Consider the following 25207-nt stretch of genomic DNA (forward strand, 5'->3'; position numbering starts at 1 on the left):
GCCATTGCGCTATGGTTGGGCTTGACCAATATGTTATTGCTGGAACTATCAGGATCTGTTTGTGTACTGCCCTGTTTGTGTACTGCCCATTAAGTAAAATGCCTTCTGTGGGAGCTCTGTTAAAGTAAGAGGGAGTGAAAATTGGAACTCTGTTTCATCAGCCTCAGAGGTTCCTCTTCCCTAGTCTCTTCTCACAGCTGCCGTGGAGCGTGCGTGCAGCGCGCCCATTGTCTGGCGAAAGAGACTACCTCTTCCCCTCAGATGTCTTAACACATCTACTTCAGTACTTTCACGGATCAAACAGGACCTACCATATGCACCTGCAACACGTAATCAGGGTTTCTGAACTCATCAGAAAGCCACGAGTGATTGTGCCATAAGTCATTGGGTCCTGTCGTCTGGAGTGTTAGTTCAGGATTATTATATCCTCTTTAATCAAAAAGGTTCATTAATGAATTATATCCTTCTAGTTCACAAGTCACACTTTAAAAATGGATTTAGGCCTGTAAGGCTTAATCTAACAAAAGCTTTAGTTGACAACTACTGTTTCATTCTGTAGGTCAATTATGAACATTTGTCAGGTTTCACAACATTACAGTTGACCACAGAATGAATGAGAACTGGTTGTCAGTGTAGCGGAAAGGAAAAGGTCTTGTTCCCAAACTAACGCTGCAACTCTTGACAGTCCAGTCTCAACAGGAAGGCTCCATCCTCATGGGAGTCAACCAAACCCTGACGGGGGAGAGAACAAGACGTTAGTCTCTGTGAGACACTGGGGCTGTTTCATTTACTTGCACATTAACATCTATCACTCCAGTGTTAATGCTAAATTGTCATTATTTTGCCACTATGGTCTATTTATTACCTAATCTTACTACATTTGCACACACTGTGTATAGATTTTTCTATTGTGTTGACTGTATATCTGTTTATCCCATGTGTAACTGTGTTGTTTTTGTCGCTTTGCTTTATCTTGGCCAGGTTGCAGTTGTAAATGAGAACTTGTTCTCAACTGGCCTACCTGGTTAAATAAAGGTCAAATAAAATAAATAAATTCCCCTGATAGGATTAGATAGCTGGTGAGATCAATATGGCAGAAACTACATGAAGTTAGCCTATTGCTTGCATTTATGATTTTTAATAGGATCCCCATTAGCCGACGCCAATGGCGACAGCTAGTCTTCCTGGAGTTTAACAAAAAAAAGACTACATAAATACTTGACAATTTACATACAGTTGAATTCGGAAGTTTACATACACCTTAGCTAAATACATTTAAACTTAAAAATTCCCTGTATTTTGGTCAGTTAGGATCACCACTTTATTTTAAGAATGTGAAGTGTCCGTGTAATAGTAGAGAGAATTATTTATTTCAGCTTTTATTTCTTTCATCACATTCCCAGTAGGTCATAAGTTTACATACACTCAATTAGTATTTGGTAGCATTGCCTTTACATTGTTTATCTTGGGTCAAATGTTACAGGTAGCCTTCCACAAGCTTCCCACAACAAGTTGGGTGAATTTTGGCCCATTCCTCCTGACAGAGCTGTAACTGAGTCAGGTTTGTAGGCCTTCTTGCTCACACACGCTTTTTCAGTTCTGCCCACACATTTTCTATAGGATTTAGGTCAGGGCTTTGTGATGGCCACAACTTTGGAAGTATGCTTGGGGTCATTGTCAATTTGGAAGACCCATTTGCGACCAAGCTTTAACTTCCTGACTGTCTTGAAATGTTGCTTCAATATATCCACATAATTTTCCTCCCTCATGATGCCTTCTATTTTGTGAAGGGCAACAGTCCCTCCTGCAGCAAAGCACTCCCACAACATGATGCTGCCATCCCTGTGCTTCACGGTTGGGATGGTGTTCTTCGGCTTGCAAGCCTCCATTTTTCCTCCAAACATAACAATGGTCATTATGGCCAAACAGTTCTATTTTTGTTTCATCAGACATTTCTCCAAAACGTACGATCTTGTCTCCATGTGCAGTTGCAAACCGTAGTCTGGATTTTTTATGGCGGTTTTGGAGCAGTGGCTTCTTCCTTCCTGAGTGGTCTTTCAGGTTATGTCAATATAGGACTCGTTTTACTGTGGATATAGATACTTTGGTACCTGTTTCCTCCAGCATCTTAACAAGGTCCTTTGCTGTTGTTCTGGGATTGATTTGCACTTTTCGCACCAAAGTACGTTCATCTCTAGGAGACAGAACACGTCTCCTTCCTGAGTGGTATGACGGCTGCGTGGTCCCATGGTGTTTATACTTGCGTACTATTGTTTGTACAGATGAACGTGGTACCTTCAGGCGTTTGGAAATTGCTCTCAAGGATGAACCAGACTTGTGGAGGTCTACAGGTCTTGGCTGATTTCTTTTGATTTTCCCATGATGTCAAGCAAAGAGGTACTGAGTTTGAAGGTAGGCCTTGAAATACATCCACAGGTACACCTCCAATTGACTCAAATGATGTCAATTAGCCTATCAGAAGCTTTTCCAAGCTGCTTAAAAGGCACAGTCAACTTAGTGTATGTAAACTTCTGACCCACTGGAATTGTGATTAAGTGAAATATTCTGTCTGTAAACAATTGTTGGAAAAATGACTTGTGTTATGCACAAAGTAGGTGTCCTAACCGACTTGACAAAACTATAGTTTGTTAACAAGAAATTTGTGGAGTGGTTGAAAAATGAGTTTTAATGACTCCAACCTAAGTGTATGTAAACTTCCGACTTCAACTGTACATTTAAAACAGACAGGACGGAGACACATATATACATACAATCTATTCACATATACAATGAATTCTGAAAGTATTCAGACCCCTTGACTTTTTCCACATTTTATTAAGTTACAGCTTTATTCTAAAATGGATTGAATAAAAACAATAACCTCATCAATCTACATACAATACCCCATAATGACAAAGCGAAAACAGGTTTTCGCAGCAACAGCTACTCTTCCTGGGGTCCAAACACGCCAAAGCTCCCACATTACATTTAAAACAAAAGATAAAACTGAACTGTTTGTACTGAATGAGCTAAAGATAAAACAGTACATCATAACACCTACACCACCACATATCCACAACACAATATGTTCAATACCACCATACAACAATATCACAATGTGTGCGTATGCATGTGTCTGTGCCTTCATCAAACACTGTTTCATGACGCATCAGTGACATGGCAGGAGATGTTTTGAAACAATTACTGCTTCACAGTCAACAGCTCCAGGTATATGTCCGCTACGTTTATGGGGGGTCAGTTAAGGAAGACATCCTCTTCTGCAAACCACTGGAAACCCGGACAACAGGAGAGGATATTTTTAAAGTACTGGACAGCTTTGTGACATCAAATGGACTTTGAGATGTGTTGGTATCTGTACTGGTGGTGCAAAAGCCATGACGGAAATATGAGTGGAGTGATAATGCGCGTGCAAGCAGTTGTTCCCGACACCTTTTGGGTACACTGCAGCATCCACCGAGAGGCTCTTGCAGCCAAGGGAAGGCCTGAGAGCTTGAAAGACGTTTTGGACACTACAGTGAAAATGGTTAACTTTGATAAAGCAAGGCCCCTGAACTCTCGTGTATCTTCTGCACTATGCAATGATATGGGCAGCATCCATGTAACACTTTTACAACATACAGTAGTGCGCTGGTTATCAAGGTGCACAGTATTGAGCGACAAGCTTAAAGTTTCCTTTACTGACCATAATTTTTCACTTGTCTGACCGCTTGCATGATGACAATATTTTTTTTATTTTCGCCTGAATGATCTGAATCTAGGATTACAGGGACTCTTCGCAACTATATTCAATGTGCGGGACAAAATTTAGGCTATGATTAAGAAGTTGGAGCTCCTCTCTGTCTGCATTAACAAGAACAACACAGGTCTTTCCATCATTGTATGATTTTTATGTGTGGAAATGAACTGAAGTTTACGAACAATGTCAAATGTGATATAGCAAAGCACCTGAGTGAGTTGGTGGCACAATTACTTAGGTACTTTCCTAAAACGGATGACACAAACAACTGGATTCGTTATCCCTTTCATGCCCTGCCTCCAGTCCACTTACCTTTATCTGAACCTCATTGAAATTGTAACAAGCGGTTCTGTGAAAATTTAATTTAATCAGAAGCCACTGCCAGATTTCTGGATTGGGCTGCGCTCAAAGTATCCTGCCTTGGCAAATCATGCTGTTAAGACACTGATGTCCTTTGCAACCACGTACCTATGTGAGAGTGGATTCTCGGTAGGGCTGGGCGATATGGCCAAAATATCATATGGTATTTTTAACTTTTTTGACGGTATGATGGTATTTGACGATATTTTATGTTTTTGATTCATAAAAGTTCTACATTTGCTTTATGAGTAGTGCGTGACCCTAGGGTGGCAACACATATATTCTAAATTAATTCAATGGGTCTTTCTCCATTAGAATTGTTTTGTACTGTTCAATTCAACTTCAACCTAAAATAATTTCCTGCATTCATTTGAGATAATTTCCACACTGCCACAATACAGGGGGGAAAAACTAGGCCTTATTTTTAACCAAAAGTTGCAATTGCGATTTAGATCAAAACACTTGGGTTAACTTTTAAAATCATGGAAATAGAATGTTTATTCTAATTCTATAGTTAGAATATAAATAATAGTAGGCACTTTGAATACAGTGTTTGACATGACAACGAATGGAAATGCCATGGACGAGTTATTGTGGCAGGGTAGGAACCAAAGTGATGCTCAGTGTTTCCTAGGGGACGCTATAATCTTTGGCTACATTCAATCTTTATTCATGTAGCCAACATATTAATTCTTAGATTTAGAAGATACTTTTGCATAAACAACATGCTGATTTAGGCCTCCACCTTGACTGGTATCAGGCTGTATTAGCTGGCTACGTTAGCACTGACTTAGTACTTCTATAAACTAGCGATTAGCATTAGTGGCTAACACAATTTAGCTTAACCTGCTAAGAAAATACAAACTAGCTGTTTGCAGATGTAAGAAACACAAAATAATATTGTAATCATAGAACGCTTGTGGATTTATATTAAGATCAAAATGTAAACAACATCGTTGTCATCAACATTGTTGCATGAGCTGCATTGAACATGCAGCTGTCTTGTTGCATGAGCTGCATTGAACAAAAGTGTCTTGTGGTAAAGCAACAACACATTGAGTGACTGGGTGGAACTAGGTCTGTATATCAAGTGACATGGAGTTACACACGGCGTAACACATTTAACAAACCAAACATTAAAATACCATTATAGAAGGTAAAGTAAAAACCCAAACCGGTCCGTGCATCAATACCGGTATATAGTAAAATACAGTATACTGCCCAGCCCTAATTCTCAGCCCTCACTAGCATAAAAACTAAATACAGGTACAGATTGTGTGTGGAAAATGATTTAAGGCAGACTCTCCAATACAACCCAACATTGCAGAGTTATGTGCATCCTTTCAAGCACACCCTTCTAATTAACATGTGGTGAGTTATTCACAATTTTTGATAAAAAAATCTAGTTTATATGTAAGATGGCTAAATAAAGAGCAAAATTATTAGTGAGTGTTGCAACCGAGGACAGACGATTGTATGCACTCGGCGGTCCCGTTCTTCGAGCTTGTGTGGTCTACCACTTCGTGGCTGAGCCGTTGTTGCTCCTAGATATTTCCACTTCACAATATCACTTACAGTTGACCGGGGCAGCTCTAGCAGGGCAGACATTTGACGAACTGACTTGTTGGAAAGGTGGCATCCTATGAGGGTGCAACATTGAAAGTTACTGAGTTCTTCAGTAAGGCCATTCTATTGCCAATATGTGTCCACATATTTTTGTATATCTAGTGTAGTCCGCTACCATCCTCAGTTGCTTTATCTTAAGTCGTGTTATGGGATTTTTATGAATAATGACTAAATTATGTATACATTTAACTTAGAACTATAACTAAACAGAATACTACTATGTTACTGTATGAATGTATGAATCTTATTATAATCATAATACTGAATATAATATGTGTAGTTTTAGTCAAGAATTAGAACAAGGACTTTCTGTTCCTTGTTAGAAACTAATGGAGCTATCGTCAGACCAGCTGGAATACTGTGTTCCTTACAGGACATTCTGTCCCTACCCAGGGAGGGGAGAGAACTTGGGCTTGTAGTAGATTGTCTGCCTCCTGTTAAACAATGTGAGAAGGCTTGTGAACTATATTGCCATTGTATCTGAGAGGAGGAGAGACATTTATGACGAAATGTGAGGTATATAAACCAATGTACATGGTATGACCAGAGCTTATGACCAATTTGCATCTATCAGGTGAAGGATCCAGCTTTCTGTGATGGGTTTCACAGCCATGGATGCTATCAATAAATTAGATTACCAAATGAATAGACAATTAGACAGAATAAACGAATAGGAAGAGGTCATACCTGCAACTCCTGCAGACACTCTTCAACACACCAGGTCAGACTTACATGGAAGGAAGGATTCTAGAAGAAAAGTTAAAGTTCAGTATTCACTCTTCATCTCATACAACAGTGTAACAGTTTATTAACCATTCTTTGCTAAACAGTAGTGTTGTCACGATACCAGAAGTTTTACTTTGACACCAGGTTTAGTATCACGATACTGAATACCATCACAATACTCGATACTAACGATACCACAGCAAAAAACATAGACATAAGAGCCAAAGTCATAGAATGGCATTTGATCCAGACAGATAAACTCAGCTATCACTCTGTTCAATCGTTTGGGCATCTTTTGATTTCATTATCATTACATTTTAATTGTTTTATGTCAGAATTTTCCTGAGACAGCCATGTATGCATTAATGAACCAATTATTCAATCGACCAACATAATGGTAATCATTTATTTGAATAGTAAATCTCTATTGATAAACTGGGTAAATCAAGATGTACCCTAGGTCTATTCATAATACAAGTGAATGCATATTTAATAGGGGTGTGTGCATGCATTGACATATTGAGCTTCTTTTGGCTAATTTCATGGGGCTACAGATGACAATCTGTTTCCCTTTCATGTGGCACTTATTTTATTGTACTGATCAATAACAGTTGTATAGAAGTTGCTTATTTTATTAAAGTGGGCTGTCGCTTTAACCAGTAATGACGTCATTCACAGAGGGGTTCGGCATGTCGGAGCCAATGATGTATATAAAACCTTGATTGCTGATGCTACTATGTATTGGTCATTGAGGTACTTTGACGCCACCGGTTGGCAATATTGGCAGTCCTCCATAGGAATGAATGGCATTCTACAGTACTTCAATAAAATGTTTCAAGGAAAAAATGACATGTATTTAAGTATCGTGTTGTTGTCGTGGGGACAGTAACATGTGTAATCTAAAACTAATACACTAAGAAATTTTTTTATATCATTTTTATTTGTATAGTACGCATAATAATTTAAAAGTATGCATTAAGGTGTCTGTAATAGAATAAACATCGCAGAAACAAATGAATAAATGCATTTCTATAGCTTTTACAATGGTGAGGGAGTGCCAGGATGAAGGCACGGTGGCTCCAACATCTAGTGTATATATAAATTATTGGTCGGAGCTGATGGGGTCACCTTAGGGTCATGATAGGGGCTGCACCAAATTATTGACCTATTATAATAATTGATTATGCTTATGTTGTATTAATAGAAGGGGAAGGGCTATAAGACAACCCCACCCCCCCACTACATTTTATAGGGTCCTGGACCACAGATTAGCAATATGTATTATAAGCTTTAATACTGTTCCACAGTTCTTTTCTAGTCTCTGCCTCTTATAAGAAACGGTCTGAGAGATGTGTGAGTTATTGCAGTCAAAACAGGGTGTCTGTGAGAAAGCACCTCAAGGCTAAAAGAGATTCATAGACACAGAACCCAGCAGGGGAGTGGAAGAGATAAGAGTCAAGTCAGAAATACCACTGTAAGCCACACGGGAGTGGAAAATTACTGCTGAGCCCTTAGAAAACAATATACTATTGTTCTCTCCTGCACGTTTGTATAACTGTATATACATGGGCTTCATCTCATGAGTAGAAGGTGTTGATGTAGGCAGTTACATCCCTAGGGGTTGACGGCAAGCATATTAAAGCAACTTGGACTTTTTTTATTTTGAAGAACTTACTCGGAAACATGCGTGCTATGTTTCCGTTGTCAACTTCTGTCTGCAATTGCATTAATAAAGGTTTGATTGATTTACTTAAAGATATTGTCTGATTGCTGATTTCACCAATAAGCCAATGATTGACAAGGAACAAGGAACCTACCGCAACAGAGCCCTCAGTTCGCTGAGGTAATAGAAACTTTGGCTGAGGGAAAGACCAATTAAGTGAATGAATAGCATTTTTGGTGGCAACAAGCTTTGATATTAGCATGTTTTGCATCACAAACAAAGTACTTGGGTTGTGCATTGATGTTAGTTTCAGCTGAAAACTAGCAAGGAAGTTAGCCTACAAAGCTGGAAGCTACCGGTAACTTATTGCATTGTAAAGTTATTGTAGCCTGTATGGACATTGTTTTGCGAACAGTAAGTTACAGTTTCAACATTTCTACATGCCGTGTCACATTATTCAAGTGTGTTAACTTCTTCGCAGCATGACGGGGAGATAAACATGATCCATCCCAGACTCCCAGTGCAGGTTAGCAATGAGTATGTGGAGCAGGCACGGTGCACTCAGTGGGGGACATCGGCTTCGCTGATGGACAGACTTGTTCCGTGAGACACAATTGACATAAGTACCGAAAGTAACAAATTCTAGGACCGAAACGTTTTCATGCGCTACTAGCGTCTGAAACATGCTCCTGCAGCGACATAAAACCAGTGCACCTAACAAAAGAGAGGGCTATAAGATAAGAACAAAGATGTTTGGGAGATGTCATTTCTATTTATTATTACCTTTATTTAACTAGGCAAGTCAGTTAAGAACAAATTTGTATTTACAATGACAGCCTACATGAGGTGTCAGAAGAAATTGGTGAAAGAGAACAGTGATGGGTTGGAATTGAATAGTGTATTTGTAATACGCTATATGGTTTTGTGTTCAGACCTTGTAAAAAGTGACAAGGGTGAACTCCTCCATGGTGCCATCCACTGCTTTCATAAGCTCTAGTAGCTGAGCCTGTCCTGTGGAAACTTCCATAGCCAGTAATGTCCTGTAGGGGAGAGCAGAATACTAGATCGTAAGACTATGATCTTGTACATGATCATGCTGTCAAATCAAGAAAATAAAAATAGGTGTTGACAACGTGAAATGCTTACTGACAAGCCCCTTCCCAACAATGCAGAGTTAAAGTAACCTAAATTTGCTAAGTATAAAAGGAAATAGTGACAAAATAACAAGGCTGTATACAAGGAGTACCAGTACTGAGTCAATGTGCAGGGGTACGAGGTAGTTGAGGTAGGGGTAAAAGTGACTGGGCAATCAGGATAGATAATAAACAGAGTACCAGCTGCTTATGTGAAGATTGTGAAAGTGTGTCTGTGTGAGTGGCGTCAATATGCATGTCTGTGTGAGTGTATGTAGTGTGTGTTGGAATGTCAGTGTAGTATGTGTGAGTAGAGTCCAGTGAGTGTGCATAGAGCCAGTGAAATGCAAATAGTCCAGGTAGCCATTTGATTAACTGTTCAGCAGTCTTATGGCTTTGGGCTAGAAACTGATCAGGAGCCTCTTGGACCCAGATTTGGCGCTCCGGTACTGCTTGCCGAGAGGTAGCAGAGAAAACAGTCTATGACGGGTGGCTGGAGTCAATTTTTAGGGCCTTCCTCTGACACATCCTGGTATAGAGGTCCTGTATAGTAGGGAGCACAGCCCCAGTGATGTACTAGACCGTACGCGCTACCCTTTGTAGCGCCTTGCGGTCGGATGCCAAGCAGTTGCCATAACAAGTGGTGGTGCAGCCAGTCATGATGCTCTCAATGGTGCAGCTGTATAACTTTTTTGAGGATCTGAGAGCCCATGCTACATTTTTCCAGCTTCCTGAGGAGAAAGTGAAGTTGTCATGCCCTTTTCACGACTGTGTTGGTGTGTTTGGCCCATGATAGATCCTTAATGATGTGGACACTGAGGAACTTGAAGCTCTTGAACCGCTCCACTACAGCCGCGTCGATGTGAATGGGGGCATGCTCGGAACAGGCTTGGCACATGGCAGGAGGTCTGTCTCATTCATCGTGATAAGAGATCCTACTATACCTGGTTTTATCATCATTGGAGTAGACCTTCAGCTTCTCAGCCAAAGAAATGAACCTATAAAAAAGATTGCAATCACTTTACCTCATTCAGACTATTTAGCAGAGTATTTGTTTCCTGCCAGTATACCTCTGGTGACATGCATCCTCTTACCAAAATATAACAGAGAATAGTAACACCAATTCCACAAACAAAAGGGACAAAACATAAATGTTGGTTGTACCATAGCAGACCTCCTGCCATGTGCCAAGCCTGTTCTGAGGGACTGTATGAAAGGCTGGATCCAATGATGCCTCAGAACCACTGTCTTAGACTGAGGTGAAACTCGTCTGTATGAGTGAGGGAGATGTCATGGGATCCTGCTACTTTAGTCATCTCATCAAGCAGCTCCAAGAACCCTTCCTCTGGGATGTCTAAGGAGGGACATAAGAAGTAGTGGGATGTTAAGACAGAGAGCAAACAACTCTTCAAGACAAAAACATTGTACATGTGATGTGAGTGTATGCAGCTCTGAAGATAAGGCATTTACGTGGAAAGTACACTTAAGTGGCCCAGTTTCCCCTCTCCTCTCATGTTTGAAAGAGTGAATCCGTCCACCATGTTGTATGTTGTCCAGTCTGTGGGTCATCATCTTCCTCTGTAAACATGTCCAGCACACTGCCAGGAAGAGGCAGTCTGGACTTGAAGTCATCTTCCTCCCTATGCACAGAGACACTTGCTGAGATGGGATTGTGATTGCAGATACACATGCATGAAATAATTTAGGACAATGTAAGTTAAATCAATGAGACAGCCTACTATGAAATCGCTCAAACTAGTATATCTAATTGATAACAAAGAATAGTTTAAACAATGTTCGGGAAAGGATGCTACCTTGTTTTGGTGGTGTGTTCCTCTGATTTGTGCTTCTTCCTTAATGAGTTGTCATCTCTGTGCCAGTATCGTAGCCTTTTTGTTACATCCTCTAATAGCACATTTTCTATTTCCTCTTCAGAGCTGTTACTGTAACTGACTAACATTCTAATATGTAAAGCTTTCAATTACAAATTCATAAATAAACTTTCTTGATTTATGTCATAAAAATAAGAAATGGGAACATTTAAAAAAATGTTTTTTTTTTTGAGGGAACACAAGTATATATAGATTATATACAGTGCCTTGCGAAAGTATTCGGCCCCCTTGAACTTTGCGACCTTTTGCCACATTTCAGGCTTCAAACATAAAGATATAAAACTGTATTTTTTTGTGAAGAATCAACAACAAGTGGGACACAATCATGAAGTGGAATGACATTTATTGGATATTTCAAACTTTTTTAACAAAACAAAAACTGACAAATTGGGCGTGCAAAATTATTCAGCCCCCTTAAGTTAATACTTTGTAGCGCCACCTTTTGCTGCGATTACAGCTGTAAATCGCTTGGGGTATGTCTCTATCAGTTTTGCACATCGAGAGACTGACATTTTTTCCCATTCCTCCTTGCAAAACAGCTTGAGCTCAGTGAGGTTGGATGGAGAGCATTTGTGAACAGCAGTTTTCAGTTCTTTCCACAGATTCTCGATTGGATTCAGGTCTGGACTTTGACTTGGCCATTCTAACACCTGGATATGTTTATTTTTGAACCATTCCATTGTAGATTTTGCTTTATGTTTTGGATCATTTGTCCCACTTGTTGTTGATTCTTCACAAAACAATACAGTTTTATATCTTTATGTTTGAAGCCTGAAATGTGGCAAAAGGTCGCAAAGTTCAAGGGGGCCGAATACTTTCGCAAGGCACTGTACAATGGACAATCGAGCTTGGGGGTACAATATCACATTACAATTACACAAGGACCTTAAGGGACATACATACACTTACAATTCTAACAGAGATAGACCAGATGCTTTTCAACTTTCTTTGGAGAAACCGTACCCATTACATTAGGAAAACTGTTGTAATGAACACTTATGAGAATGGAGGACTGAATTTTCTGGATTTTACTACTTTAAATAATACTTTTAAGATCAATTGGATAAAACAATTTCTAAGAAGACCCACTTCTATCTGGAATTTTATTCCTCATCATGTCTTCTCTACTTTTGGTGGCCTTAACTTCATGTTGTTTTGCAATTATAATATTGACAAAGTTCCAGTGAAACTTTCTGCTTTTCATCGGCAGGTTTTCTTGTCATGGTCCTTAATTTATAAACACAATTTTTCTCCACACAGATATTATATATGGAATAATCGGGATATATTGTATAAAAATACCTCTCCGTTTTTAGAATATTGGTTCCGCAATAATATCCTATTGGTGAGCCAACTGGTAAATGCAGAGGGTCTTTTACTCAGTTATAAAGAATTCTTATCACTTTACAAGGTCCCTGTAACACCTAAAGATTTTGCAATTGTTTTAGATGCCATTCCCTCAGGTGTTGCTATGTTATTCAGGAACCTGTCAAGACCTGACCCTCAGAGCCTACCTTCTGTTGACCCTGTTGACTCATCAGTAGGAAAGATTTGTTTCTCTTTTGGTCCATTCAACAACAGAGTGATACGAACCTTGTTTCAGCAGGATGTTGTATCTATACCTTATGTCATGCCTTATTGGAATGGATTTATTGAGAATATCTGTTGGAAAAAAGTTTGGATGTTGCCACACACATACCTACTTGTTAACAAAATTAAGGAAGTTTCCTTTAAAATTATTCATAAATATTATCCTGCCAACCACTATATGAAGAAGTTTAAGGAAAACATCAACTCAAATTGCTCCTTTTGTAATGACCACCCAGAAACAGTTGTGCATCTTTTTTGGCATTGTATGCATGTAAGAAAACTGTGGCAAGACATCAGTAGGTTTATAATTGAACACATTTATGAAGATTTTACACTATTGTGGAGAGATGTACTGTTTGGATTCTTTACATACAATAGAAATAAGCAGAATCATTTTTATGTAATTAATTTCATTATTCTTTTGGCCAAATTTCATATACACAAATGTAAATTTACAAACAGAAAACCACATTTTCGTACCCTACAAAAAGAAATTGAACTGTATTTTAAGACAGTTAAATGCTCTACTAACAAAAAAGCTGTTAGAATTGTAAGTATATGCATGTCCCTTAAGGTCCTTGTGTAATTGTAATGTGATATTGTACCCCCTAGCTCGATTGTCTATTGTTTGTAATCTATGTATGCTTGTGTTCCCTCATGTGCTTTATGTATTGATTTGAAATTAATAAAATTTTTAAAAAAACTTACAATTCTAACAGCTTTTTTGTTAGTAGAACATTGGACCAATGAACGGATTGCGCAGGCTTGCGATATACTTCCGATAAAAACAAACCGTTGCTGTGGTCATTTATGTCCCCCTAAAACAAAGTACCGTTCAAATTGGTTCCATATTCAGTGACGTTCTGAAAACATTTTCACAGTAGACTATATTGAATCATAATTTACATAATGGTAGTAGAATTTAAGTAGCTGCTTGTGTGGTATATTTTTTATTTAAACGTGATTATCAGAACACAAGTGATTATCTGAAACAACCTCTTCATATCAGCATCTTCATGGGTTACAAAACATAGCAAGGCACCACACATTTATATAGCTTTCCCTTACTTACAATCAATAACATTATTTGCGAAAATACACAACAATATTTCTGTAATGCATAGCTATAAAAATATATTCATTGAAGAAAGATAAAAGCTATTCGTTGCAGGTTCCGGGTGTATGTGAGCGTGCCAATTAAACCTTGATTATTCATGTTCCCGTGCCGGGGAAGGAACTCTGAGGCTAGTCAGTTAGCTAGCTAGCGTTTTATTTAAAAACATAAATAGCCTTTTTTAAGCGGGAGGAGTATGGCCTAGTGATCACATTCTCTGGGCGTTGACAAAGTTAACCATTCTGGGAAAAATAGAATATTACACATTTAGTTGGGTCATTTAGAACGACACAAAAGCTCTGAATTGTTCGGCCCTGGTGCCAAACCCGGTTGACAAGAGAGCGGACAGATATTCGACTGACCGAGGCTGAATGCGGATATGAAAGGAGGTATTATTGGGCCTACGAATACTTTTTCTGTCAAAATCGTCAGACGCTACAAAAAACTCCGCAAAACGTTAAAGGTATGTTACCAGCAATAATGTCCCAAATATGTTACTCATTTATTTACTGCGTCTATAGATCAGTTTAATAAAATAGCTGAATATTTTCCAATCGCAACATTACAAGCAAACGCAACGTTAGCTAGCTCGCCATACAGATGTATGCAGCTATGCTTCTGCAAAATGAGACAGCGACTGCCGCCTAGCTCCGTTAACAAATTATGGGCCGTTTGCTTTTCTCTCTCGTGTGGAAAATGCAATGGCGTAACTAGCTAGGTAAATCGAGTTGTTTTTCTTCGGTTTACATTCGTGCGCAAACACCGACCAAATGGATGCTTATTGATTGCGCACGCTGTGGATGATTTGAATATGCATGTCACCAATAGTGTAATCTTGGGGAACACCGATCGTAAATCAACCCAAACCAATATGATTGACATATTCTGAAAGGAGTAACGTTAAGAGCATTACTAGGCATTAGTGCTCACCCGATAGAATGTTTTGAAAAATAGCCTGATGTACTCGGACGCACCAGTTTAAATATTGTCTGTCTCCCTATAATACATATAAATAACAACCTGGACTCAGTGGAAGACGGAATATAGTACATTTAACGTGTTTCCCTCCATTTAGTATGATATGTTTCGTATGGTATGTATTAATTTGTGGATGTCCAAGTATGATGTTACAAATAACAATTCATATGTTACGAATTCCAATTCGTAAAATATGTTACGAATTTGTAAATAGGTATGATACGTTAGCTAGGTGGCTAATTTTAGCTAGGCTAGGGGTTAGTTTTTAAAAACTTTTTTTTTTACATTTATTTAACTTGGCAAGTAAGTTAAGAACTTAAGAACAAATTCTTATTTACAATGATGGCATACCGGGGAACAGTGGGTTAACTGCCTTGTTAAGGGGCAGATTGTCAGCTCAGGGTTTCAATCCAGCAACATTTCAGTTACTGGCCCAACGCTCTAACCACTAGGCTACCTGCCGGGTTAAGGTTAGATGAAGGGTTAACAAACATGCTAAGTAGTTGCAAAATAGCAACCCAGCTAGCAATGAGGAATCGGCCCAGAAGCGCCCTCTTCCGGGGAGCTGGAACTGATTGCATCGACCCGGAATTGGGTGTCGGACTCTGTCCGGAATCAAAATGACTGACTGCCCAGAATCGGATCAAGTACATTGGGCCATTTCCGTCTACCAACTTTGCCGGCATCTTACCAGAATCGCCCCAATGCAAATGTAAATTAATGTATACAAAATTACCCAATTTAGTAATTTTAAATATTACTATTATATATTTTATACATACAAATTATATCCATCCACAAAAAAAAAACATTTTGTCTCGGTGGAAACACCACACACCTGGTGACCGTGTCAGCGTGCATGTGCCTAGCCTGCCACAGGAGTCGCTACAGCGCAATGGGACAAGACCATCCCTCCCCTACCTCGTGCCGACGCTGGGACAATTGTGCGCCCCCTCGTGGGTCTAATGGTCACGTCCGGGAAGGGTCTCGAACCAGCGTCTGTAGAAACGCAGTTTGCACTACGATGCAGTGTCTTAGACCGCTGCGCCACTCGGGAAGTTCCAGCCACAAAGTTTTTAATGCTTATCAATTGCCTTGCACAAAGTATCAAAATACTACACAGGACTCTTAAAGCATTTCATTTAAATGTTAATTTTATTTTTTTAATCACAGAAACAATGAGGGAGGAAATTAAATAAATAATGAAATGTTAATTATATATAGCAGCCTGAGTAATCATCTGCCAGGGAGCAGCCCCGATCGGCCGAGCCCCAAGTAATATATTTGGGCCAGATAACTCACATGGGAATCGGCCCAAGCTCAATCCCTGCATCCTAGCCATAAGTAATACTGCTGAAGGCGGCCCAGACTCTGACTCTCAGCTGAGTGCCCCGACTCTCATCTGGAATTGGCTCAGATCCACTGTGCTAGCTGGGTACAAAGTAGTAAGTAAAGTTGTCCGAGATGAGATTCGAACATGCCACCTTTGGGTTGCCAGACGTTTGCGTTTTATATGCCCACCCATCCTCCCAGACCAATCATCCTCCTTTAGTTTTTGCCTGAAGTAACCTCTCTTATGTAACCATACCAAACCTAACATATCATAGTAATTTGAGTGTAGCGGATTTACATTTTACTATGTTATGTCTAGTCTATGAGACCAGGTTGAAAATAAGGGGTTTTGATTGTTTGGATATGGCTATCTTGTTGTGTGTTTGTGATGATGGATCATTAGACAAGTAAGCAGGAATTAAGTAGCCCTCTACAGCTGCTTTTAATCTGATGGAAGGATATAGTAGTAGCAGTGTTGTTTATTGACCTGCTTCCTCTGAAGTCTGGGGTGGCAGGTGGGCTAGTGGTTAGTGTTGGACTAGTAAACTGAAAGGTTGCTAGATCGAATCCCCGAGCTGAAAGGTAAAAGTCTGTCATTCTGCCCCTGAACAAGGCAGTTAACCCACTTTTACTAGGCCGTCATTGTAAAAAATAATTTGTTCTTAACTGACTTGCCTAGTTAAATAAACATTTTTTTTATTTTTAAGTCTAACCTTCTGGGCTCTGATAATTATTCTGTTGTCTCAGGGAAAGTCTCTGAAACTGAGATATTGCACTTCTTCTAGGATGCCATACCGCACACAGTACTAATGAATAGTTTAATAATAATTGTTCCCTTTTTCTGCAGTCATCAGAAGAGGACTGAAGACTCATGGAGACAGTGGGTTAAATTTTTCTAAATTTAAATGTCTTTGCAGCAGGTGTTCTTCCTCTGCATATAATTTTCAGACACCCAATCTATTGCATCCTAAAAACAAGCCCTTTTTTATATATGTATATATTTGTATATTTAGTGATGTTCTCCACCGAAATGGCAGACTAAATTACTGACTTTCCACCCTACCCACCCGTCCACCAATCAATGTACCTTTGATTTTTCTTCATAAAAGCCCCCACTACGATACAAAACTGAATCCCTACACAAGAGCCAGGATGAGTGAGGCGTGGCAGCAGCATGCTGTTGCTCCCCCTCCAGTGGTGCACACCATACCACCGGGGGCGGAGAATGCGTTGGGCTGCGCCGTCTATGGTATCGTCCTGCAGCCTGACCCCGCTCTGCAGCAGTCGCAACACCAGCATGGCCAGCAGCACAGCCAGCAGCACAGCCAGCAGCAACACCCTACCCAGGTACAGCAGCCCTCTCTGCAGGTAGGAGGTGAGGGCGGTCACAAGTGTGGAGCATGCGGCCACGACATCTCCCACCTGGCCAACCCACATGAGCACCAGTGTATGGTGAGCCAGGACCGCTCCTTCCAATGCACCCAGTGCATGAAGATCTTCCACCAGGCCACTGATCTGCTGGAGCACCAGTGTGTGCAGGTGGAGCAGAAGCCCTTTGTGTGTGGTGTGTGTAAGATGGGCTTCTCCCTGCTCACCTCGCTGGCACAGCACCACACCTCGCACAACAGCACCAACCCCATGAAATGCTCCATCTGTGAGAAGACCTACCGACCGGGCTCCTCTGGGAACACCACACCTTCCTCCTCTGCCACCAACCCTCAGCAGCCGTCTGCTGATGGAGCCTCTTCCAGTGGGAGTGTGGCAGTGGGATCCTCTTCCTCAATTACATTTCCATCGGCCCGTGACAGGCCCTACAAGTGTTCCGTCTGTCAGAAGGGTTTCAGGCACCTGTCAGAGCTGGCACGCCACGAGCGTGTGCACACTGGAGAGAAGCCCTTCAAGTGTGACACGTGTGACAAGAGCTTCAGCCAGTCCTCTCACCTGGCCCATCACCAGCGCACCCACAGCTCTGAGCGCCCATACAAATGTGCTGTGTGTGACAAGAGCTTCAAGCACCGCTCCCACCTGGTGCGCCACATGTACGCCCATTCCGGAGAGCACCTGTTTAAGTGCAACCTGTGTGAACTGCACTTCAAGGAGTCTTCGGAGCTGTTGCATCATCCATGCCACCCACAAGGGGCACGCCCCTTCCGCTGTGCCACCTGTGGAAAGGGCTTCAAGCGTCCATCAGACCTGCGGCAGCATGAGCGCACTCACTCTGAGGAGCGTCCCTTCCACTGTGAGGAGTGCCAGATGAGTTTCAAACAGCAGTATGCCCTGGTGCGCCATAGGCGCACGCACAAAAACCCATCTGACCGCCCCTTCAAGTGCAACCTTTGTGACAAAGGCTTCTTGCAGCCATCCCATCTGCTGTACCACCAGCACGTCCACGGCATGGAGAACCTGTTCAAGTGTGCATCCTGCCAGAAGGAATTCAGTCAGTCAGGAGAGCTGCTGCGCCACAAATGCGGTGAGTCGTCCTCTTCATCTAGGGAGACAGACAAGCCTTACAAATGTGACGTGTGCGGCAAGGGATACAAGAAGAGTTCGACACTGCAGCGACATCAGAACTCGCACTGTCAAGAGAAGCCCCTAAAGTGCTCCCTATGTGACCGCCGCTTCCTGTCATCCTCAGAGTTTGTGCAGCACCGCTGCGACCCGTCCCGAGAGAAGCCCTTAAAGTGTCCCGAATGCGAGAAGCGCTTCAAGTACTCGTCTGACCTGAATAGGCACAAGCGTGTCCACACCGGGGAGAAGCCCTATAAGTGTGCTAGCTGTGATAAAGGCTTCAAGCAACGGGAGCACCTGGCCAAGCATCAGAGTGTGCATTCCAGAGATGCCCAGTTCAAGTGTGTTTGGTGTGGAGAGCGCTTTGGAGACCTGGGAGCTTTGCAGGAGCACACAGTCCAGCACACAGCTGAAGGAGGGGGTTACCCTGTGCCACCTTGCATATAGTCACGCCCCTCCGCTCTGTACAAGTTCATAGCAAACGTCCCTGTCTACCATTAATTTGCAGCACCCAGCTTAACACACTTGAACTGGGCATCTCTGGAGTGCACACTCTGGTGCTTTCCAGAGATACCCAGTTCAAATGCTTTGGAGACCTGGGAGCCTTGCAGGAGCACACAGTCCAGCACAAATCTAAAGGGAGGGTTACCCGATGGTAGGTTACTCTGTGTCACTTCTTATCCAGTCCATAGCAAATGTCCCTGCCTACTCTTAATTTGCCCCCAGCATATACAATCCATACCCTCACTTCCCATCTGAAAACTGATACCAGTCCACTTCCCCACCCTAAGAAACCCATACAATTTATAATTGTTAAAAACAAAAAATAGAAGTCACTGCCAAGTGTCACTGCTTTAGGGCTACTGTCTGAAGGACAGAGGAGACACCAACAAGGATATGTCTTTCACTTCAAACACTAGGGTGGATGTTCAAGCCCAGGTCATTTACTCTTATCTATCCTTACCTTCTTGAATCAACTTCCTTGCAAGTGGGGAAAAAAATTAATGTAAATCACCACATTCGCCTACATTTCTGTCTATGAAAAGCTTTGCATTTGTACATAAATTACCTTGTAAGGGGCGGCAGGGTAGCCTAGTGGTTAGAGTGTTGGACTAGTAACCGGAAGGTTGCGAGTTCAAACCCCCGAGCTGACAAGGTACAAATCTGTCGTTCTGCCCCTGAACAGGCAGTTAACCCACAGGCAGTTAACCCAGGCCGTCATTGAAAATAAGAATTTGTTCTTAACTGACTTGCCTGGTTAAATAAAGGTAAAAAAAAAATAAAAAATAAATAAATTACCTTGTAGATTAAAAAGAAAAAAAGGCGATGTGGACCAGTTCCCCTTGTGATGACCTGCTTGACCGGTGTGTTGCACCATGACCCAGAACTATTCTCTTGCCAACAGTGGTTGTCACTATAGAATGCATCTACAGAGATCCTGCATGCATTAATGTTCCATTCTCTTACCCAGGATACTCAAGACTTTTATGATTGCTAAGTTTCAGCAGCTGCTAGTCTACTGATGGCCTCTTGCTTTTTTTATTTTGGAATCAATGACGCTGTATCAACTCTGATATAAAATGTTTTGTTTGGTGGGTGGAGGGTTGAAATGATTGTGTATTGTTACTTTTCCACAACCTAATCACTGTAGTAGCAGTGTATGCATATCAGGAAATGGAACCGGTTCAGGGAACAGAACCAGAAATATCACTAAAACAAAAATGATGATCAGAACCGGGAACGGAAGTGATCTATACTGTTCTGGAACAGAACCGTTATTTTAAAAGCACGGGAACCGGGTAATAATGTTATTTTACATTCCAGGTATTTTTTTTACAGTCCCACAAACGCAACAATGCGCCTATGCAAAGCCCTCACTCTGTCACTCAGAAAATCTTTGTGTGTGTGTAGTTTACCTGTCCCTCCCCCTCCGAAGCACTGTAGCCTACTGACGTTACATGCGTGATTCAGAAATGTAGAGATTTTTTTTATTCGAGTAGAATGGATTAACTTTATCAATGCTGGTTAACTATAGTATCCTTATCACGTTTCTCATTGGATTTATTAACTACAAAAAGGTAAGATGTGTTTTTTATTTTAATTCTGATGCCGCTCTGCACACACAAGTTTGTTAGTTAGCTCTCGTCCAACTTTAAGCCAACTCTTTTCAAGTTCAAAGACATTCAAAGTTCCTTCATATAAGCCGCTCCTCCGTAGGTATAATTCTGTGGGCCTAGTTCAGATAATGCATGTCATCACAAGATGCCCAGCACTTCATGCCGCCTCCTCCAACCTCTCTCGATCTTTCCCCACCTGGAAAATTTCAATCGCATCTCGCGCCCTACACTTGTTTACCCATGCAGTAGATAGATGTCAGACAACTATTGCTTGCCCGTGCCATAGCAAGCTGCTCTATCCTCACTGATTGGTGAAGTGTTTAAATGTTGAGCTAAATGTAGAGGTTTAAAAATGAATGATATAAATCATTACTTTCTTGGGTTTGAACCGGTTCAGAACATTAATTTGGCTGGTGGAACAGTGCAACGTAATGTAAAAAATAATGGTTCTGTTCTTCAGAATGAAACAATTGGAAATATAATTTTGGTTCCAACCTCTGATGCATATACAATAAAATCATACACCTCTACTCTTTGCTTAAGTATTATTTTTATTTTTTATGTACACGAATCAACTCCAATTAGAAGTAGGTTTATTTTTTACATTGTTTTTGTGCTATTGTGAAATATTACAAAAGTTTGTGACTGTATGTGGACGTATATGTGGCCATCATTGTGGCAACTATAGTTTGTACCAAAACACCATTGTACTGCAGCAAATCCCAAAGGTGTGGAGATTAACCAGCTGAAGTATCAAGACATCTCACTGGTATATAGAAATATATATTTCACACATATACAGTTCATATTCCTACAGAGATCAGTGAAGAGTATCTGTGCTGATAATGTCTAAAACCTGATCAAGCTTCCTCTTACATATGTAGTACAATATGTATGTGAGTATGTTTACCAGTTTGGTTACAAAAGTTGCAGAACTATTGTTTCTAAAACTGCATTGGCTGTTTTGTATGTTACAACTTTTTATCATATGAGGACTTTAATTGTTTTTCATATTTTCAAGTCATAGTTATGATAGTGGTATATGTTGCAAGTTTCCAAGGAGAACATTCTGTCTCTAAGCCCTACAAGGATTCTGACCCCTGGTGCTCCTTTGTGTTTATTTGATGAATGATTGTTGAATCATGTCTGTGAAAATGGAATCCTGGCTGTGAAGTGGATTGTATAAAACATACATCTGGTGTAGAATTTTGTCAGGTCTGTATAGTTTAACCCCAGTTATGTCAAACTTATCTGCAGTAGATTTGTGCAGATCATTTTAACTTCTGGATTTTATAGCCTTATTTTTTTTATAGCATCCTTACCAAAATGGGCTGCTTAAGCTTGATTGCAAAAGTTATGGATTGACTCTTTATAGTCTGTAAGTGGTAAGACAACTAATAAGGCAAAAATCTGTGTCAACTTTGAGGGCAAATCAATGTGGCTCAAAGTGTTTTTTTTTTGGTTTGGGGGGGTCTTTTTTTCAAAGGAAGTATTTCAAGGGGATGTATTTGGTTGTGGTTTGAGTGCAGTATTGAAAAACTATTTTATGATAAGGTAATGCTAACTTTGAGGAAGGTTATTTTTTTATAATCAGTTTCAGTAGACTGTTAAACTGGGGTCAGGGTTATTTAGAAACCCATTCTACTCCAGAACTGACTGCCTCAACGTTGTTGCTCTGTTTCTTGTACTGTGCTGTGTTTTTTGTTTCCTCCATCGTCACCTGAGGCGGGCTAACAGTTTGTCATTCGTCTTTCATCTGGCATTAGGACCACATCAAAAAGCAGTTGCGACTTGAATTAAAAAGAAAAGTACTGTATATGTTTAGTTTATATACATTTTTTAAAATTATTTTAATCTATATGAATATTTCCATTCTTGGGAGGAGGTAACAGGGCCTTTTAGGATGTAATGGGAGGAGATGTTTGATTGATGGAAGGGTCATTAGGACTGTGATTGACATTACTTTTCATCCGGTGTAGTGTATAACAGTTAGCCCCAATTAACCCTGCTTTCTCTGTTCTGTGCATGCCTGCTGTGTTAGTTCCTGTAATCTGTCCTAGGTATTAGTGCTTCAGATGGCACTTATTCCACATAGCTTTTTTTTCAAATTGTTATGTGAAAAAATATTTGTGACAATGTACAGTATGTGTACATTCATGCTAAAATATCTGTATGTAGCATTCATTACACACAGCACTAACAAATAAACTTTTTATAAAGGGGGGGGGTGTCATGTATGTTTTAATTGCAGAGGGGACTGGCATGTATTCTTTCAGGGTTTTTAAGTATGTAGATTAGGTAGTTAAACAATATGACAAGATGTGTACATTCACTAAAATCAAATGTTCTAATTTGTAATAGGGTGTGTAATGCTTGCTTAAATATAGACTGTAACGTCCTTTATGCCGCCCAGAAGAAATACACTGCACTTACCATTGATAATGTAATGTACAAATATAACACTCATGTAGTTAATTGTAATCTCTGTTAACCCCGAACCAAAATCTTGCATAATTTGGTCAGATGCTATTTGTTTATATAGTCTGTCAACAGTAGAGTGGTTATGCTGCAAAATGTTACTCAAGCGTTCACTAAAAGCAACAAGTTTGGTACAGCTGTATACCCTGAAAATATTTAGATATGGAGCCACTGCAGGGGGAGGGGGGCAGCAGCCATTTTTCAAAGTGGCCTCTGACTGTATTACTTAATATACCATTTATATAGAGGACTGCTTTGTGGTAAAGGAACCAAATTAGTCAGAGCTGAAAAGATTTAGATATTGAGTCACCCCAGATTTGGGCCATCTCACAACATGGCTGCCAACTAACAATTTTACAGTTCAGAAGGACTATTTGAGAACTGCATTTGGTAGAGAAGTAGATTTACGTAGCCTGAAAATATTTTGATGCGGAGCCACCACAGATTTGGCCCCTGGGGGCTGTGGCAGCCATCTTTGAAAATTACTGCCTAACAGTACCAATATTTTACAATGACTATTTCAAGAGAAAGGCTCCAAATTTAAGACTTAGGCTTAGAGCCACTACAGATTTGGCCCCTGGGGCTGTGATGGCATCTCACAAAATGGCCACTATCGGTAGTAATTTACAGTTTTGATTGCTTTTTTTGTTAGAGAAACACAACAAATTTAGTACAGAGATGAATGTATGTACAATGAAAAGATCTGGCAGCATTCTTAAATTCATTTTACCCCAATTAGGCAAGATACTGTATGTTTTAGTTTAGAGATTCTTGTGTACATCTCCCAATGTTTTGGTAACATACCTGCTATTGGTTTATATATGGCATTGGTTGATGTACATTGTACAGCATACAATTGAATACAAGCTGTCTGGTCAGGTCCAAAGCCACAAGATTTTGTTTAGTAGATAATAGTAAGTTAGCTGCTTAGTTACAGTGCTTTTGATTCTGTGCTGATCTCTTTTGATATTCTGTTTCGCTCCACGGATCCAATAATACAGTGTATTCGGGAAAGTATTCAGACACCTTGACTTTTTCCACATTTTGTTACTTTACAGCCTTTTTCTAAAATTGATTAAATCGTTTTTTCCCCCTCGTCAATACCACACAATACCCCATAATGACAAAGCAAAAACAGGTTTTTAGAAACTTTGGTTGTTCTACAGAGATGGTCGTCCTTCTGGAAGGTTCTCCCATCTCCACAGAGGAACTCTGGAGCTCTATCAGAGTAACCATTGGGTTCTTGGTCACCTGCCTGACCAAGGCCCTTCTCCCCCGATTGCTCAGCTCTAGGAAGAGTCTTGGTGGTTCCAAACTTCTTCCATTCAAGAATGATGAAGGCCACTATTTTCTTCGACTTTCAATGCTGCATAAATGTTTTGGTGTCCTTCCCCAGATCTGTGCCTCAACACAATCCTGTCTCTGAGCTCTATGGACAATTTCTTCGACCTCATGGCTTGGTTTTTGCTCTGATGTGCACTGTCAACTGTGGAACCTTATATAGTCCAGGTTGTAATTTTTATTAGGATCCCCATTAGCTAACGCCGTGATGCTAGCTAATCTTCCTGGGGTCCAACACCAATTAACAAGACATTACAAACAACCACAAATCAAGACTTCACAAACATTCAACAAGTAGACAATACAATTAAAATACCTGACATTTAACATCCAGCTGATGCTTTCTATTTCTGTGTGCCTTTTCAAATCATGTTCAATCAATTGCATTTACCAAAGGAGTCCAATCAAGATGTAAAAACATCTTAAGGATGTGACTGAGCTCAATTTCAAGTCTCATAGGAAAGGGTCTGAATACTTATGTAAATATAAGGTATTAATGTTGTTTTTAATTTTTTTAATATAAATTGGCAAACAAACCTGTTTTCACTTCGTCATTATGGGGTATTGTGTGTAGATTGAGGGGGGAAAATAA

The 25207-nt window shown here is 40.4% G+C and overlaps 2 protein-coding genes across 5 annotated transcripts; one reads left to right on the forward strand and one right to left on the reverse strand.

Annotated features, from left to right (window-relative positions):
* Positions 1 to 64: 64 nt before the first annotated feature.
* LOC118948024 (U6 snRNA phosphodiesterase-like) lies at positions 65 to 11385 on the reverse strand. Its single transcript, XM_036973051.1, has 7 exons — positions 11080 to 11385; positions 10736 to 10905; positions 10430 to 10619; positions 10210 to 10263; positions 9067 to 9172; positions 6431 to 6490; positions 65 to 732 (listed from the first exon to the last, which is right to left on the reverse strand). Exons 3-7 carry the CDS (start codon positions 10447 to 10449, stop codon positions 664 to 666), a joined length of 309 nt encoding a protein of 102 aa, XP_036828946.1. The 5' UTR covers positions 10450 to 10619; positions 10736 to 10905; positions 11080 to 11385; the 3' UTR covers positions 65 to 663.
* A 2421-nt stretch (positions 11386 to 13806) lies between these two features.
* Positions 13807 to 23018, forward strand: LOC110512529 (zinc finger protein 319). Of its 4 annotated transcripts, none has more exons than XM_021592905.2 (3): positions 13807 to 14324; positions 17019 to 17051; positions 17281 to 23018. In XM_021592905.2, the coding sequence occupies exon 3, from the start codon at positions 17324 to 17326 to the stop codon at positions 19124 to 19126; it is 1803 nt and encodes a 600-aa protein (XP_021448580.1). In that variant the 5' UTR covers positions 13807 to 14324; positions 17019 to 17051; positions 17281 to 17323; the 3' UTR covers positions 19127 to 23018. The 4 variants fall into 4 exon arrangements, with proteins under 4 accessions (XP_021448580.1, XP_021448608.1, XP_021448548.1 ...); XM_021592933.2 differs by having other exon boundaries at positions 13807 to 14250; XM_021592873.2 differs by lacking the exon at positions 13807 to 14324 and adding an exon at positions 14335 to 14954.
* Positions 23019 to 25207: the final 2189 nt, after the last annotated feature.

This window comes from Oncorhynchus mykiss, chromosome 1 (genome assembly GCF_013265735.2).
Source record: "Oncorhynchus mykiss isolate Arlee chromosome 1, USDA_OmykA_1.1, whole genome shotgun sequence".
Lineage (NCBI taxonomy): Eukaryota > Metazoa > Chordata > Actinopteri > Salmoniformes > Salmonidae > Oncorhynchus > Oncorhynchus mykiss.

Coding starts and splice junctions, on each gene's coding strand:
- LOC118948024 (XM_036973051.1), bottom strand. CDS start 10,449: ATGGCAGGAGGTCTGCTATG. Junction 6,491..9,066: donor CCCTTGTCACTTTTTACAAG/GTCTGAACACAA, acceptor CTTTTCTTCTAG/AATCCTTCCTTCCATGTAAG. Junction 733..6,430: donor AGTGTCTGCAGGAGTTGCAG/GTATGACCTCTT, acceptor CTCCCCCGTCAG/GGTTTGGTTGACTCCCATGA.
- LOC110512529 (XM_021592873.2), top strand. Junction 17,052..17,280: donor ACTGAAGACTCATGGAGACA/GTGGGTTAAATT, acceptor TCTTCATAAAAG/CCCCCACTACGATACAAAAC.